General features: G+C 41.9%; 1 protein-coding gene across 3 annotated transcripts in view; it reads right to left on the reverse strand.

Moving 5' to 3' along the window:
• MRTFB (myocardin related transcription factor B) overlaps positions 1-16,778 on the reverse strand; it is a 139,954-nt gene that overhangs the window by 20,667 nt on the left and 102,509 nt on the right. For 2 of the 3 annotated variants that reach the window (XM_084818661.1, XM_084818660.1), the window contains 5 exons: positions 14,578-14,643; positions 13,273-13,328; positions 10,590-10,665; positions 6,774-6,935; positions 4,924-5,105 (listed from right to left, as the gene is read on the reverse strand). In XM_084818661.1, the coding sequence (XP_084674787.1) occupies positions 4,924-5,105; positions 6,774-6,935; positions 10,590-10,665; positions 13,273-13,328; positions 14,578-14,643 (542 nt within the window). Of the gene's footprint in view, positions 1-4,923; positions 5,106-6,773; positions 6,936-9,428; positions 9,499-10,589; positions 10,666-13,272; positions 13,329-14,577; positions 14,644-16,778 lie in introns of those variants that run through there. The other variant, XM_084818662.1, reaches the window with a different exon arrangement.

The following is a 16,778-nucleotide window of genomic DNA, read 5'->3' on the forward strand; positions in this document are numbered from 1 at the left end:
AGGCGGGCTGGTGGTGATTTTTACCTCTGTCCTCCTTGTTGTTGTTGTTTTCTCTAGATGGACTTCTGAGCCTGTCTAGAGAGGTTGCACTGCTGGGATAGGACCAGGCCTGGAGAGGCCACATGTTACTGTGTATCCTGGTCCCTCCCCTCCCAGCAAAATGCTTCCTTTTTCCTCTCTGCAACTTGTATTTGCAACATCAGGAAGCAGGCGTGCAGTTCTTTCCAGAGAAACACAGTCACCCTCCCAAGGTCATAGCAGTGTCTATGGGCTCAAGAGGGGGAGACTCCAAAAATCCCTATGATCCCTGGGACACTCTCCCAGGACCAGAGGATTTCACCCCTAACTGCTTAAATTACATTTAAAATAATTTTAATTTAAAAAAATTAAGGGAGCAATCCTATGGTCCCTAGACAGTGTCTGGGGGGCCATAGGATTGTCTGATTTACAAGCATCGAGGTTGGAGACAGGTCCCCGACCTTGGAGCCAGTAAACCATGCTCCCCGCCCCCGCCCCCACCCCCTCATAGCTGGCATGGAGAAAACTGCATTGGCTATCTCTCTGCACTCAGAAACCTGAACTCGGAAATGGGGAAAAGGGGCGGAGACCAGGGAAGCTGCCTTACGTAGTTTACTATGCTCACCCTAGCCTCTGTTCCCCCTGCTCCAAAGCGCTGCGGCTAGATGGGTGAAATTGCCTGTCTAGACAAAATGCAGGGCGGTTAGAGAACAGAGCCAAGTATTTTAATGCTCCGGCATTAGGATACTCGGCAGCTTCCAACTTCAGAGGCTACCAACTATCAACAAAGGATTGCACCCTAAATCACGAAATGTATTTAACTGCAATTCATTACTCTTTCTGAAGGCGTTTTTAATTGGTTGATCTCATTTTTTGATCAAGTCACCTCCCTTGTAGACCGTGGGAATGCTGTAGACATCATATACCTCGACTTCAGCAAAGCTTTCGACAAAGTGCCCCATGATATCCTGATGAGCAAACTTGCTCGAAGTGGGCTAGATGAAACAACGATCATGTGGATCCACAGTTGGCTACAGAATCGGACTCAAAGAGTGCTTATCAATGGGACCTTCTCAAGCTGGGGAGAGGTAACAAGTGGGGTACCGCAGGGCTCAGTCCTGGGCCCAGTGCTCTTCAACATTTTTATTAATGACTTGGAGGAGGAGGTGCAGGGAATGCTGATCAAATCTGCAGATGACACCAAATTGGGCGGGATAGCTAATACTTTGGAAGACAGAAACAAAATTCAAAGTGATCTGGATAGACTGGAGTGCTGGGCAGAAAACAACAGAATGGCATTTAATAGGGACAAATGCCAAGTTCTGCACCTAGGAAAAAGAAACCAAATGCACAGTTACAAGATGGGGGATACGTGGCTCAACCACACTACGAGCAAGAAGGATCTTGGAATTGTCGTCGATCACAAGCTGAATATGAGCCAACAATGTGATGTGGCTGCAAAAAAGGCAAATGCTATTTTGGGCTGCATTAATAGAAGCATCGCTTCCAAATCCCGGGAAGTACTAGTTCCACTCTACTCAGCACTGGTTAGGCCTCATCTGGAGTACTGTGTCCAGTTCTGGGCACCACACTTTAAGAAGGATGCAGACAAGCTGGAGAGGGTTCAAAGGAGGGCAACAAAGATGATCAGGGGACTGGAAACAAAGCCCTATGAAGAGAGACTGAAAGAACTGGGCATGTTTAGCCTTGAGAAGAGAAGACTGAGGGGAGATATGATAGCACTCTTCAAGTACTTGAAAGGTTGTCACAGAGAAGAAGGCCAGGATCTCTTCTTGATCATCCCAGAGTGCAGGACACGGAATAATGGGCTCAAGTTACAGGAAGCCAGATTCCGGCTGAACATCAGGAAAAACTTCCTGAGTGTCAGAGCAATACGGCAATGGAACCAATTACCTGGGGAGGTGGTGGGCTCTCCCACACTGGAGGCCTTTAAGACGAGGCTGGACAGCCATTTGTCAGGGATGCTCTGACTTGGATTCCTGCATTGAGCAGGGGGTTGGACTCGATGGCCTTGTAGGCCCCTTCCAACCCTACTATTCTATGATTCTATGATTCTATGAGTGCAATTTCTTTTATTTTTTTTTTAACTGTGTTTTAATGGATCTTTTCTTACGTTTTAGTTAAAATTTTCTTTTTAATCTGTATTTTATTATTGTTGATCACCTGTTTTGGCAGAAAGGAGGGATACAGATTTAAATAAATAGATAAATAAGAAGAAAAAAACAATTTATCAACATGCACCCCATGGAAAGTTGAATCAGACTGGAAGCCTTAAATGTTACCCTTGACTTTCAAACTCTTCATAGTAAGAGCCTGGCCCTTAATTTCAATTATATTTTGTGAATATTAATGGTATCAAAAAGTTTACATGCATTATTTACATGTTGTGTTAATACATTATTTTCTTTAACCATTACTGCTAGATTCAGACTATGAAACTGCCCTGGAAGATCCAGTATGTTGCCCAGCAACTTACAGAACAATCCAACACAAACTCTGCGCACCGCCATTTTCTGAAGTTGGCTTTCAGTTGGTCCCTCCCTGACTGTGAAATATCTGAGTGCAATTTTCAACTTGAAATAGAAGTCAAGGTTCTCTTCCTGCTGGAACCATATCCTCTTTGGGTTTTCGTTGGGAGAAAGGCAATCTCAAAAAACACTATATAGCTAGAGCAAACTATATAACGCAAGCCTTCTCTTTCTGTTCCACTGTCAGTTCTTGACAAAATAAAAGCTGTTGCTTAATTGTGGAGCCAGAGGTAGACTTCCCCCAATACATCTTATATGCTTGCAACATGTATGTATTTAAAGCAGGCAACATGGGTATGTATTTAAAACAAGACAAGAAGGAAAAAATGAGACTGAGTCTGCATTGCTTAAATATTTAAAACTAATTCTACTCATTAAACTATATACCTATGAAAAATGGTAATTCCTCATATCTAGTTTAAGAATCAAACTAGACGTTACAAGGAAGACATGTGCAGGAGTCTCCTGATGGTTTACCCCATAGATAATTTTCCTGCTCAAAGTCAAGTCCATATCTGTTATCTTTCCCTCAGTGGGTAGGAAAACAGTTTTGAGTGGACCAAGCCCTCTTCCCACTGTTCCTTCACTTTAATGGGCAGCCACCTGCACTTGTTTTTATTAAAAGACATCCCACTCAGAGACTGTTCATGGATTTTCCATGTAATGTTTGGTTAGGCCTCAAGGGCACATCGTAAAGTTTGGGATTAATAAACTACCAATATTATGCAAGAATCAATCTCTTCAAGGGAGGACACAAGGCTTGAGACAGAAACTTGGAGCTTGGTAAAAAACAACAACTTAGTGCAAAGTTTCCAGCACTTAAATATTTTTATGACAAAGATTTCTAAAAAGAACTGTATAAATAAGCGCTCTGAAATGTTACTTGAAAATTAGTTGGCAATAGTACAATAGTAGGAACACCTGATGCTGTGCAACTACTTGCTTCATCATCAAGCTTTTAGTCTTATAAAAATTTTCCCTTTTTAGAGAAAAAGCTTATTTATTTTTATACTGTCTGTAATGAAAACAATTTTATTTTCTTGGCTAACCGATTGTTCATATGGAGGGGCGCAATCTGGCATAGCTTTTCTATTCATAGCCAGTAAGTGGGTTGATTCACATACAACACTGGGCAGATTCTCCTTCCGAACACTAGGAAATGAGCTCTATGCTTGCACAGGATTGTGAGATTCTGCTATAGGATACCTGGGAGTGCTTTTTGGGCAGACCAAAAGGCTCAGTTAAGGAAACAGCTGTGACACCATGGGCAGAGATTTCCAGCACAACTGAAGGTTTCTACCCAAGCCTTCCTACCATAGAAGGGTGGGGTGAGGTAAGTAGGGGTGTGTGTGTGTGTGTGTGTGTGTGTCGGGGTGGGGGGAAGAGAATGAGAACTGAATCCTGGTCGGAAAGATCAGTTCCCCACCCTAACGTTTTAAAGATACTGAACCTAAAACAGATATGCTATGGTCACACTTGTGTGGTATGTAAACACTGAACAGGGTCTAAGAGAACATGATCTGCAGTCCAGTGTACTGCTTGTTGTTCCTAGTTGAACTGAACAAGAGGCCCAATACTTTCATCTATAGACATGAAGAAACTGATCTAGCATCAATCTGCCAGCTCTTTCAGTATATAGCAGTTCCCTGTTTCTGGCAAGAAATGACTGGAAAATAATCAAATTGGAGCTCTGTATCTGGGTTACTGCCAGGGCTGTGCATGTTTCAGTGACTCCACAAAACCATAGAGTTTGGTACTGGGCACAGTATTCAGCATCCTGAGATGCTTAACTTTCATTAAAAAAATGCAGTGTCTGTGGAAATCTAAGAAAGGTCAGGGGATGGAAGGAAGAAGAGGTCTGCCGGGGGGGGGGGGGGGTGCTTAAATGCCTTTAATAGGCCTCTGCCAAATGTCCCATTTCCAGATGTCTTTTACATTTATGTTTATTTCCCACCTTTCAGCCAACTTCTTTAAGGCAATTAGCCAAAATCAATTATGCAAAAGAAGCCACTATACGCAAGTTTCATGGAAAATATACAGATTACAGAATCTGTTTTTTCTTGGCACAGATACCCCTGGCTATTATATGTGCTGGAGGTCATGTTGAAGAATAGCAGGGAAGATTTTCTACTGCTTCAGAGATGGTTCTGATACCTGCTTGCTATGCATACACATCTAAAGAGAGTGAATGGATCAACCGACCTGAAATAGTGAACATTTTCTAACCACAAAACCATTAGGATTTATGTAAAATGCAACAGACATTGAACAAGGGGAGATAAACACCTTAAGAATGCTTAATTGACATCACAATATGGTGACACTCAAGTTTAAGGGATGGATTCTGGCAATATACCTGGTTGGCAGAGGAGTTTGGTGTGACTGGAGATGGTGCTTCTCTTGTTTTAGATTCACCAGGAGATGCTGCGGAGCCCTGGGATTCCTGACTGGCAGGCTGATCTGGAGATAAAGCATCACTACTGTCCTCATCAAATGAGAAATCATCCAAACCTTGAGAATAGTTCTCCTGACCAACTGCTAAAAAGAAGAAAAAAGTGGGAGGATACTCCTTTTAGCTCTGGGATTATATAGAGAAAGCGTAATTCTCACAACCAACAGACCATGCGATTTTTTTTACATCCATGTCCCAGTTCATATAAAGCAGTGTAGGGGCTTTCTTTAAAAGGAATGCATGGGAGTGGAATGCTGAACTCTCCCCTCTCCTGTGCTTTACCTACCTTCAGTCCACTGCTCGGGGTACTCTTCTCCATTTCCAATATCAAGGTCAGAATGGTAGAAAAGTACCTGGAGCCACAGATTGTGAGGAGGTAAGATACAGAAGGAGGGTTCAGTGCCCCCCCCTGTACTCCTTTTACTGTTTAAGTAAGTCCCCTCCCACTTTGTATGATTAGGGCAGACCCATGAACAATGGCCCTGTCATGTCTAGTTTGGCCATGTATATTTGAGGTTATTCCTCATTGCTGTCAAGACGTTTGGTGTACAGTACATACTCTGTGTAAAATGTTCCAGAATGGAAAGGGCAATAAAAAAACTCACCTGCTTAAGGGAACATGTTCTAACATATATCTATATCTCTTTCTGGGGTTGAGGGAGACGACAAAGGCCTTGACTTGACGATAGCAACTGTCTTACATATTGTCACATAATAAAAAGATTAAAATTCCAAGGTGGGGAGGGAGGAGAGAAGAATACAACTACCTTAAAAAACTTTTTATTGCAGGGTGAAGCTGTAACATGTAAGGGACCAACCTGGTTTGAATCATATATGTATGTAGACTGTAGTTGTCAGATGCACACTGGCAGCAAATCCCCACTCCACACACACAGAGAACAGACATGCAAATATGCTCTTAGGGCCCTTTCTAGATATCTGTAAATTATTTCCTTAGCACTAGCCTTGATCTAGTGTCAGTAGTGAACTATCCTTTCCCACAGAATGGGCCAGGTGATGGGTAGCCATGTTCTGGGAGATAACCCCAACTATGTGTGCTGCTTAGAAAACAAATGTAGGGGAGAGATGTGCTTCAGTGCTGGAGGTTCAGAGCATTTAAATAACTTTTTAGAAACTGGGGGTGGGGGACAAAATGGTTCAAAAATATCAGAATATTAAAAAGTCACAAATAGCTTGGACACAGTGAGAAGCAGCTGTGCTACTGGTCAGTAACAATGTCACAGGCACTATACAATAAGTGTGATTCACAGCCCTTGCAATTGCACTGCATGCATCGGCTTGCTTGTGATGGGAGGTGGAGTTACATATTCCCAGTCATAAAATATAGCTATTTGAGTGCTGCCAAAATGGAATATCCCAGCAACAAAAGTGCTGCCTTGAGGGAAACAATCTGGATCTTCCATAGCAAATAACAAATGCACATTCAGTATATATATCACCAAAACCTCATTGCCTGGAAGGTCCTTAAGACTCAAGTTTTCAGAAGAATGTAAGAAGAGCCTTGCTGGATCAGATCAAGGGTCCATCTAGTCCAGAATTCTGTTCACACAGTGGCCGACCAGCTGCCCACAGGAAACCCACAAGCAGGACATGAGTGCAACAGCATCCTTCCGTCCATGTTCCCCAGCAACTGGTATACATAGGCATACTGCTTCTGATACTGGAGGTACTGGAGGTTTCATTTCCCATTCTCTTCTGCAACAACAGACCCATGTCACAGCTCTTCTACTTACCTATAATTGCTTCTTTAACACTGGAATCTACAGGAAGGATATTTTTTTCCACAAGTTCCATAGGGCCAGGCCTCTGAGCAATCTTTTCATTCAGATCATCTGCCAATCGTGCTCTCTTCAGTTTCATCTGAGTTGCCTGTAGAGAGGGTTCTGCAAACGTCTCTGAAAAAATGGGACACATTTTAAAAAGAACACGTGTAGTTCATTTTTATGGCTTTTGAAGAAAATAACAATAATTGGGTTTTCATCTTTTATGTTATGGACACAACTTTCAAAGTCTAGATCACATTTGTTATTCATTGCAATAGTATCATTTTGAAACAGAGAGCATCAATAAAGTGCTAGTTTATTGGATTGACCTCAGATTAGCTAGGAAAGGTCAAATATTCTGGATGACTGATATAATTCACCCCAGGGCTAAATATTTTTGGTACTGTACAAGCTTTGCAGCTGTATCTGCATTTGAAGCATGAATCAAGGTACACATCTCTGAAGAAACAAGCAGATGAAATCTAGAATCATCACATCACTGTTAATGATCCCAATACTCACCTCACCTCAATGAAGGATTCTAAATCACTTACTGTGCCCTGTTTTTAGCAACCAAAAACTTTACACTGCATAAGGCAGTGTAAAATTCCCAGATCAAACAGATGAATAGGAGAACCCCAAAAATTTCTTAGCAGAAGAAGCTTCAAAAGTTTTATTGACCTACAAGAATAGGAGAGGGGCAAGCTATAGGGAATCTGAGCTTTTATTTTTCAAAAAAGGGACGCTTTTAGCTGCCATGCCTGGACAGATGTAACAGACTATGAAAGTGCATGAAACTGCGTCTTTGTAACTGTAAATGTTCCATGTCCTTCACGTCCCTTCTGTGTGCATTTGGACTTGTAAGGGAAATGGCCAGGCAGAGCATGTCGAAGCTTAAGAGAAGAAGAGAAACAGTTGGCGCCCTGTACAGTGAGGAGTGAAATATCTGGGAGTCTGTCTATTAAAAAGCTGTTCTGCATTTCCAGAAGATAGAAGGAACCGAAGAGAAAGGGAAGATTCTTTGTAGGAATGTGTTGTAGATGAAAAAATACATTGGAAGATTTTTGGAAAGCTGCTGAGGGCATTTGCAAGGTAACCATCATCATCTTTTCAAGACGAGGCTGGACAGCCATCTGTCAGGGATGCTCTGACTTGGATTCCTGCATTGAGCACGGGGTTGGACTCGATGGCCTTGTAGGCCCCTTCCAACCCTACTATTCTGTGATTCTATGGTCACACCTGGGACTGACCTTTGGTCCCCATTCAGCCCACTTGACAGCAGCTCTGTATCAAATAGCCATTTAGCAGGTGGTTGCTTGCAGAAAGCCACACCTTTTTGATGGCTGTTGGGACTAGTTATATACAGCACAATACAGGTATTTTCAGGTCTTTTTTAACTGTTGTTACGGATTTTACATCTATAAGAATCTATTTTTATTTTGTTTGGCCTCCTTATCCCCCACCTCATTTTAATTACTTGGATTGTGAGTCCTGTGGAATATAAAAGTTTGCATTTAGAAAAATTGGAGTGGAATACAAACCAAACAAACAAACAAACAAACAAATAAATAGGGCCAGCTTTTTGTATAGATGGCTATAATGAGTCTGTGTACTGATTAACATCTTGTAATGAATAGATAGTTTATTGGCTATAAAGAAAAGGCACTCTGTGATTTAAAAGGACCAAAACATTTTCTCAAAATCTTCTGACAAGATTTAAAAGCACGAATATATTATGGCAAAAATTCTTGTGGTGGTGGTCCTCCTTGCTGAGCAGATTATCTACTCCACAACAGGGAAAACACTTCAGCTCTTATCACAGTTCCTTAGCTAAAATGTGCTGTCTGAAAACTGTTTTACAGACTATCTTGCATAATGATGTGCTATTTTCATTTTTTTACACAAAACACACCATACATGTCTTAACAAATCTTAACATAAATCTTAAAAACTCAGTTTTAACCAAATGATTTCCCACCTTTAGGGCACAATCCTATTCAGATAGGCGGCCACCTCCAAACTTGGAGGCGACTGCCTATCCAATGCAGGGCAGGAGAAGCACGAAGGGGATCGTTCCCTCTGTGCTTCTCCTGCCTTGCATTTTCGGCTAGACAGCTGACTGCAGTTGTCTAGCTGCGGGAGGGAAGAGCAGGGGAGGAGGCTGCTGCACGACACATTGGATATGTCGTACATTGGATGTGTTGTACAGGCATTTCCACCCTCCTGGCCCAGAACACCCTCCAGGAGCGGGTGCTCCTGCTCCACGCTCCTCTTGTGAGCGCGGAGCATGGGGCTGTTCCGTGTTGCCTCTGAGGCAGCGTGGAAGCGCGGGGAGCTTGGTTCCCAGAAAACCCGATATCCTATGGCCGTCTAGTGGCCATAGGTTTGCTCCCTTACTTTGTTAAATTAATAGAATCAGTGTGGTCTAACACTGAGTTTGAGTGCTGGATTCTAATCCCAATGCAACAACAGGGTTACCATAAAACATGCAAGGAGTTACTATTCACCTTATTTCTCTAACTGTAGAATGGGAATAACCATGATCTCTATGAAAACGGCAGGGTGGTAAAGTGCTTTACACTCTAACATACGTAAAAATAAATCTTCTCTGACAGATATACTGACCCAGTTTGCACAGTTACCACTCCCGCTGTGGCTTGCTTTCTTTCTTTCTTTCTTTCTTTCTTTCTTTCTTCATTCATTCATGCCACCGTGGGTTGCAGTGCTTGCTGGCAGCCATTTTGAATATTCAAGCCACAGTGGGTGGGCGCCATGACTTATTGTGTTGTTGGCGTCGTTAATAAACTACCCACAACCTTGAAACAGTCCATGGGTTGTGGGTGGTTTGTTAACCACACCAACAACCCTTCATTGTCGGATTCAGATGACACGACAAGCCACACTGACTGCCTGCCGCAGCTTAAATATTCAGAATGGCTGCCAGCACACATCACAACCCTTAAATAGGCCATGCTGGGTGCAGCGATCATGCGAACCTGCCCACTGTGAGTTTGTCTTCAGATTATTGTTGGTACATCTCTGAGTGTTCAAACCTGGATAGATATTTTAACATTCTGGTAAGTTAGGGTCTTTTTGCGTTTTTATGACTGAGCCAAAGGAGGTCAACAATAATCTTGCAGCTGGGGGGAAACCTTCCATATAATTAGAGCAAAGAGATTTTACGAACATAAATTAGAAATAAATTTTTAAAAAGGAAGATCCAATGCCTTCGTCTAAACCATTTGGATTACTTATTCAACTTCTTCCACCTAGTTCTTTGGTTAAAGGGCGCAATCCTATGTCTCAGAGATAGCATCTGGGAGACATAGGATAATTTGGTTTCTGAGACCTGAGGTTGGAACCAGAGCTCCAATCTCGGATCCCAGAAACCGTGCCCCCTGCCCCCTCCTCTTCCCCTTCATAACTGGCATGGTTCTCTCTGCACTGACTATGTCTCTGTGCTTGGAAACGGAAAGTAGGAATGGGGAAAAGGGGGTGGTCCTGGGGGTGGAGAGGGGAGGAGACCGCGGAAACTGTGTTGCATTGCTTCCTATGCATGTCCCAGCCTCCTTCCCTCCCCCTCCCTAAAGCTGCAGCTAGACAGGCAAAATCACCTGTCTAGACAAAAACGCAGGGCAGCTGGAGCACGGAGGGGAGGATCGCCTCCATCCTCCAGCCGCCCTGCACTGGATACTTGGCAGCCTCCAACTTCGGAGGCTACTGACTATCTCAACAGGATTGCGCCCTCAGTCTGTTAACTAGAAAACAGGACATCAGGATCCTCACCTTCAAGAATGTGCATTCTGACTAACTCTGATCGATCAGGTCTACTGCGTATCTTGTGCTTCAGAAAGTTCTCAGTCTGGAAGAAAATACATGTACACAGATACACATTTCTGCTACTGGTGATTCACACAAAATATTGCAGCTTACAGAAACATCTTTGGGAAATGGCTTTCAGAATATATGCCTCATGAATGGCTGTCAGGAAAGAAACTCCTGAAATTCTTTGCTCATAAAAAAATATTACCATCTGAGTGTTTTGCCAAATGTTCCATTTACTGCAAGATTATGTTTTATATTTATTATTCAGTCATTAGAGAATATTACAGAACATCAGGTTCCTAGCAACTCACACAGTGAATGATAAAATGCAGACTTCTTCCATTAAGATTTTACAATCCTAGATCTATCTCATTAAAAAAAATACTTTTTATAGGTGACATATTTCAAACCGATTCTTCGAAACAATGATGCAAGCGGATAGAATATAAAATATAGAATTATAATTCTAATTGGTCTAGCATTTAGGATTCCTATCAATGAGCAGCAGCTATAACCAACAGATTTAAAGGTACCTGAAAACAGATTTTGATTTTTGAAAAGAAATTAATGCTGCTGTAATTTCCCCAATAGTACAGTGTGCCCATTTTTCTAGTGCACTTATGTTGAACAGATTAAACTGCATTAACAGCATGTGTAATGTGAGTCAATAGTTCTCCCTAAACATCATTAGGAAATACTGAACTTACATTATTCTATGATGGAGGCCTATATTATATTAGAATCGAAAACATTATAACCAGGAGCCAAAACTGTTAGGCATACTCAAGAGCACTCACACACCCAATGAGATTTTTATTTTTTTCCTTGAACAGCAAACCACTGTGCCATATCACTCCCCTCAGTTTCAAAGCAGATGAAGATGCAACACAGGAAAATGGTATTCTCGAAACAAGTAGAACTAACTGAATGTGTTCACATGGCATGACAGCCCACTGTGGCTTAATTTACTAGCAGGGGCCATGCGTTGTGCCAGGTGCCCATGGGCACCATTTTTATATGGCGTCTGACTCACTGTGTTGCGTGGACCCAGCCAGCAGCGGTTGAGAGTTAAGACAACCCTCAAATAATCCATGGCTTGTTATCGGGTTATTTGAGGGTTGTCTAACCCTCAAACAACCCCTGCCACCTGGGTTTGCACAACACAACAAGCTATGAAAAGCTAGGCGCCCGTGGGCACCATGCAAAAGTGGTGCCTAAGGGTGCCTGGCACAGTGCAAGAGCCCCCGCAGGTAAATTAACCCACAGAAGGCTGTCAAGACATGCCAATAGGCTGTGTGTGGTTCTCTGTGGATATTAGCCAATAACTTTTGATGGTCAGGTAGCCATTCAAACTGCTACTTTAACCTAAAAAGTCTCAAGTTTAGAATTCTAAAGATTAGATGTATAATCTTAATGCTAATCATGGCATTGTTTATCTTGACCTGTTGCCATTTTAATAGAAAGAATCCTGCACCATGGATGTCTGGCTAAAGCCAGGGGCATTGCTAAGCACTTAAAAGATTTGGGCCCCAATCTTAATTGCCATGCAGAGGCAGGATATTGGGAGGGCACAGTGCACAGGGAGGGGAAAGGTTAAACCTTCTCTACCCAGCTGTGATCCCCCTGAAAATCTCCCCCACATGACAGCTAAGCTTAGAAAACAGCCTCCCATTAGCACCAGTGGAACAATTTTTTTAAGTTTGATTGCCATGCAAGGGGAGTTGGGGGCACTGCAGCATGCAGAGAAAGGGGTCAACCCTTTCCTCCACATCTGCAATCCCGCCCTGACAATTCCCCCCTACATGGCAATTAAGCTGAGAAATAGATCCAGGGCCAGGGCTCCATGGGCCCTGGCCCAACAATGCCCTTGCCTAAAGCTGTACATAATAACTACGATGACCCCCCACTCCCAACATATATTCTTCTCTGGAGAATTAAGAACATTCAAATATGTGAATCAAAAAGATTAAACACAACTGGCATTTTAGTGTAACAAGTGGCTAGGGTACTTCCTAACGCAATAATTGAATTGTCAGGTCTCAAATGGATCTTACCTGGAATTATCTACTGTAAATCTATATCCAATTGATCAGCCTGGGAAAGATGAGAGTGACTGTGGAGGGGGCTATAAGACCTGGTAGGTTACCATACTGTTGCCTATGTTTGGATGGCTCATAAGAACATAAGAGCCATACTGGATCAGACAATCTAGTCTAGCATTCTGTTCACACAGTGGCCAACCAGCTGCCCACAAGCAGGACATGAGTGCAACAGCACCATTAGAGCATTAGTTGCTCTAGAAATTCTAAATGTTATTAAAGATAGCCCCAACATTTAGTTTCAGAGTTTATAATCTATTTCAGTTTATTTATTTATTTATTCATTTATTCATTACATTTATACCCCACCTTTCTTTCACTGTGGAAGTCAAGGTGGCTGGCTACATGTGGTTCCCAGGTGGTCTCCCCTCCAAGCACTAACCAGACCCAGACCTGCTTAGATTCAGCAAGGTGGCTGCCTCAGGTGCCTTCATACTATGACCTGGGACCTATTCTATTTGTTTCACAAGTCTTCCATATCTTACCCTTTCCAAAAGCAATCGTATGTGAAGAATGAAGCAACATGTTTAAACTTGATTCCTTACCCTGGCTCTTTCCAAGCTCTTTATCTGCTCATGGAATGCAGCTGGGCTCTTCAAAGCTACAATGGGGAAATAAAAGAGAGAGATGAAACTATGAGAACATGCTAGTAACAACATTATACACTCAGTCACGTTTGTCTCTACTAGTTAAGGAATGTGTTCTATCTGCAATATAACAAACAACTGGATTCCAAATAGTTCCGTGAGTATCATAAATATGGGCTGGGATGTAACAAACCATTAGCAGAAGAAAAAGGGCTATGTGTGCTAGTTTTTACAGAGGTATAAGCATCAGCGCACGAGGTGACCAACTGCATAGCGGTAGCAACTGGAAACTCCTTTGAAATTTATGTGCTTGCGCATGCAGAACAATGGATTGGTCCAGATGTTTGGCAATACATGAATGAATTGTTCATGCACTACCCTCACCCCCACACTCTCCTCCTTCGCCTTGTAATCCCTGCTTAATTAGTAACTTTCTGCTTTTTGTCAAACCATAGTTTGGTGTTATACCTGAACTGTCAGTTATGGCTTGCATGAGCCTTGTGGGTTGCAATCCTGGGTTGCAGGGCTCACACAAACCATAGTTTGTCTGTTTGGATGAAATGGTAAACTATAGTTCGACCCAAAAATAAATAAATCAGGAATTTACTAATCAAGTGCAGTGCACAAAGGGGAGAGTGAGGGGAAGTTCCTGTAACACAAAACCTTGATTTGGTGTCACATGTTAAGTAAGCCACTGATTCCAGCAATATTTTCCTCATGCAAAGCTCTACTGTGCTTGTGTAAGACAACAATAAAGCACTCCCACATGTGTTATTTTATATATATATATATATATATATATATATATAGCGTTCACATGTGGAAGGAGGTCTTTAGATCCTGGTCAACTGAAAGCTGTTTTAGGAAACAGTGCAGGCAAGTAATAAAAGTTTTTTAGTCATATGTTTCTGCAGCAATGCTTCTTAATTGTATACAGCACCCTAATTTAAATATATGAACAATGATCAAGACGCCTGTGGCGAGAAATCAATCTATTACTTATTAAATTACCAATTAAGCCATATTATTTCAGTGAAGTAAATTCCACGTTTAAAAAACAGCAAAACAGTATTTTTCCCAATGACCTTTTATTTCCAAACCTTAACATAGCACAGATATTCTGTGGACACACACACAGTTGTGATTCTCCTTTTGCTTTTTTATGGGTACTAAATGTTACTCACTACTTCCTTTCATCTTTAGCAAGACATCCAAATATTCAATGTTGTACATACAAGCTGCAGAAAATAAAATTAGTCTTACGTGGCATGATTCCCTGGTCCACCAGCTGTTCTCTTGTCCGCCTTTGCTGGAGCCTTAGTTGAAGTACTGGCAACAGAAAAAAGGACATCATTATTTGACAAGCAGGAACACAGTCTTACAGACGGCAAAATATAATGGGTGCAAGGCAGTGAGTTAGGTGTACATAATTCTCACTGAAATAACTGGACTTAAGCCCTACAGTTAAATGCTTAATTTAACTGTAGGGCCCTACAGCTTTCAGTGGGACTTAGGAGCATCTAACCTGCTTCAGAGATGGGATTATATCTGATCTTTTAAATTCAAGTCATGAAGAGATACATATTTTTGCAGTCCTATATTTAAAAACTAGTGGTTGTGATAGGAAATCTTTAAAATACAATTTCTTAAGGCCTTTTGCAGGCAGTAATATTACTTTCACTTAGCACTCAGCTTCATATAAACAGTCACTTTTCACAGCGGACACTGCTTTGGTAGGATAAATGACACAGCCCAGCACCACAAGCCCTAAAATTACTACGGTGCACAGGAAAGTATTGTTTTGACCCAGAGGTGTTAACACACACAACAAACACTAATATTGTCTAATTACCGCTGATGTTCTTCTCTCAGTGGCATTAATACCTGATATTGCAGAGTGATGGTTACCATGGATGAAAACAGGGAAAAAATAGCTGCTTGTCAGGTGTTTACATGAGTAAATGTGAGGGGGAAAGACACTAATTAATTTGGCCACATATCCCTGGCCTTGGGAGCTCTTTGAGAAGCAGAGTATGCAGGAGAAACATCCAGTAGAGAACAAACACACAATCATCAGCATCTCTATGTATCAAGGGTTTCCCTTCCCAATAAGCGTGAGCAAGGCTGCTGTGGTTAGAACATTTTGTATGTTTTAAATGAACAGAACATTCTCCTTTCTGATGTTAAGTAGCACAATAATTTTAACTTGGATATTATACATAAACGTATCAGTAAGTTTCATTTTGAGGGTTGTAGAATACTGCCAAGACATCAGGGCTAACTTTCTATGGGGTACTACATTTCTCCTTGCAAATGTTTGTTACAATCAATCCTCTGGGAAATTCTTTCATAATTGTATATAGCTTTCTTCCAAATCAAAATGAAAAGACTCTTTAAGAACTGGCGTAGTTAGTGGATAAGAGTTCGAGCTCGGAAGCCCCCAGTTCAAATCTCATTTGATGACTTCAGGGAAGGCACTATTATCTCAGGCCTCCACCTACAGTATGGGGATTATAATACTAGGAATGTTCTAAGAATAGGATTAAATATGAGAAATGATTCTAACACTTAACACAAACTGGGCTAGAGCAGACAACACCAGTCACAGGTCTACACCATATGTATCGTGGGAGTGAGCGCATTCCTGTCCACCTTGCCTCCAATGTCCCCAGACATCCACACAGCACCATAACATAAAATAGGACCTATTCACATAAAGTCACATACGTGTAGTCCTAGATCATAGTAATGCTCCAGTTAAATCCCAAAATTGTCTGTATGACCTAGGACTATGCAGAATGAATTTTATACATGGTGGCCTTATTCTAACTGTATGCCCCCACTTGAACGTCAGAGAAGAGGGAGGTACACTGGGTAGGCAAGAAGGGAAAACATGCTTTTACCAATCATAAGGGCTGGATCAGGGACAGGAATTATCTGATCCAGCCCACCATATAAAAGTGCTGAGTGTTATTAAGAAATCATTGCTATAGGTTTGTGATGCACTATTGTGTTCAGGGACTCATACTGAAGCTTAAGACCTCTTGAAAGGTTTCCGGTTATCCATTTTTAATGACAGCATTCTTTTCTCCACACTGAATGACTGTCTATTCCGTCTACTTCATCGATTCTTATCTTGCTGAAGCAACCTGGCTGGGCTGGCATAATTCAAATCAAGTTTCTTCCACAGTTATCACACATACACTTGTGTGAATGCCACATGTAAAATGCCATGTGTGTGGCAAAGTCCCATGAATCTCTTCCATGGAGTTTAAGAGGAAGACTGCTTCACTGCTTTAAAACTAGCAGGAAGGGCCATAACTCAGTGGTAGAACACATGCTTTGCATGCAGAAGGTCCCAGATCCAATCCCTCGCATCTCCAGGTAGGGGATCTGGGAAATAACCCTGTTTGAAACCCTGGAGAGTCACTGCCAGTCAATGTCAACATTACTGGGCTAAATGG

This window comes from Heloderma suspectum, chromosome 12 (assembly GCF_057233095.1).
Source record: "Heloderma suspectum isolate Gila_16-S chromosome 12, 16-S_ref, whole genome shotgun sequence".
Lineage (NCBI taxonomy): Eukaryota > Metazoa > Chordata > Lepidosauria > Squamata > Helodermatidae > Heloderma > Heloderma suspectum.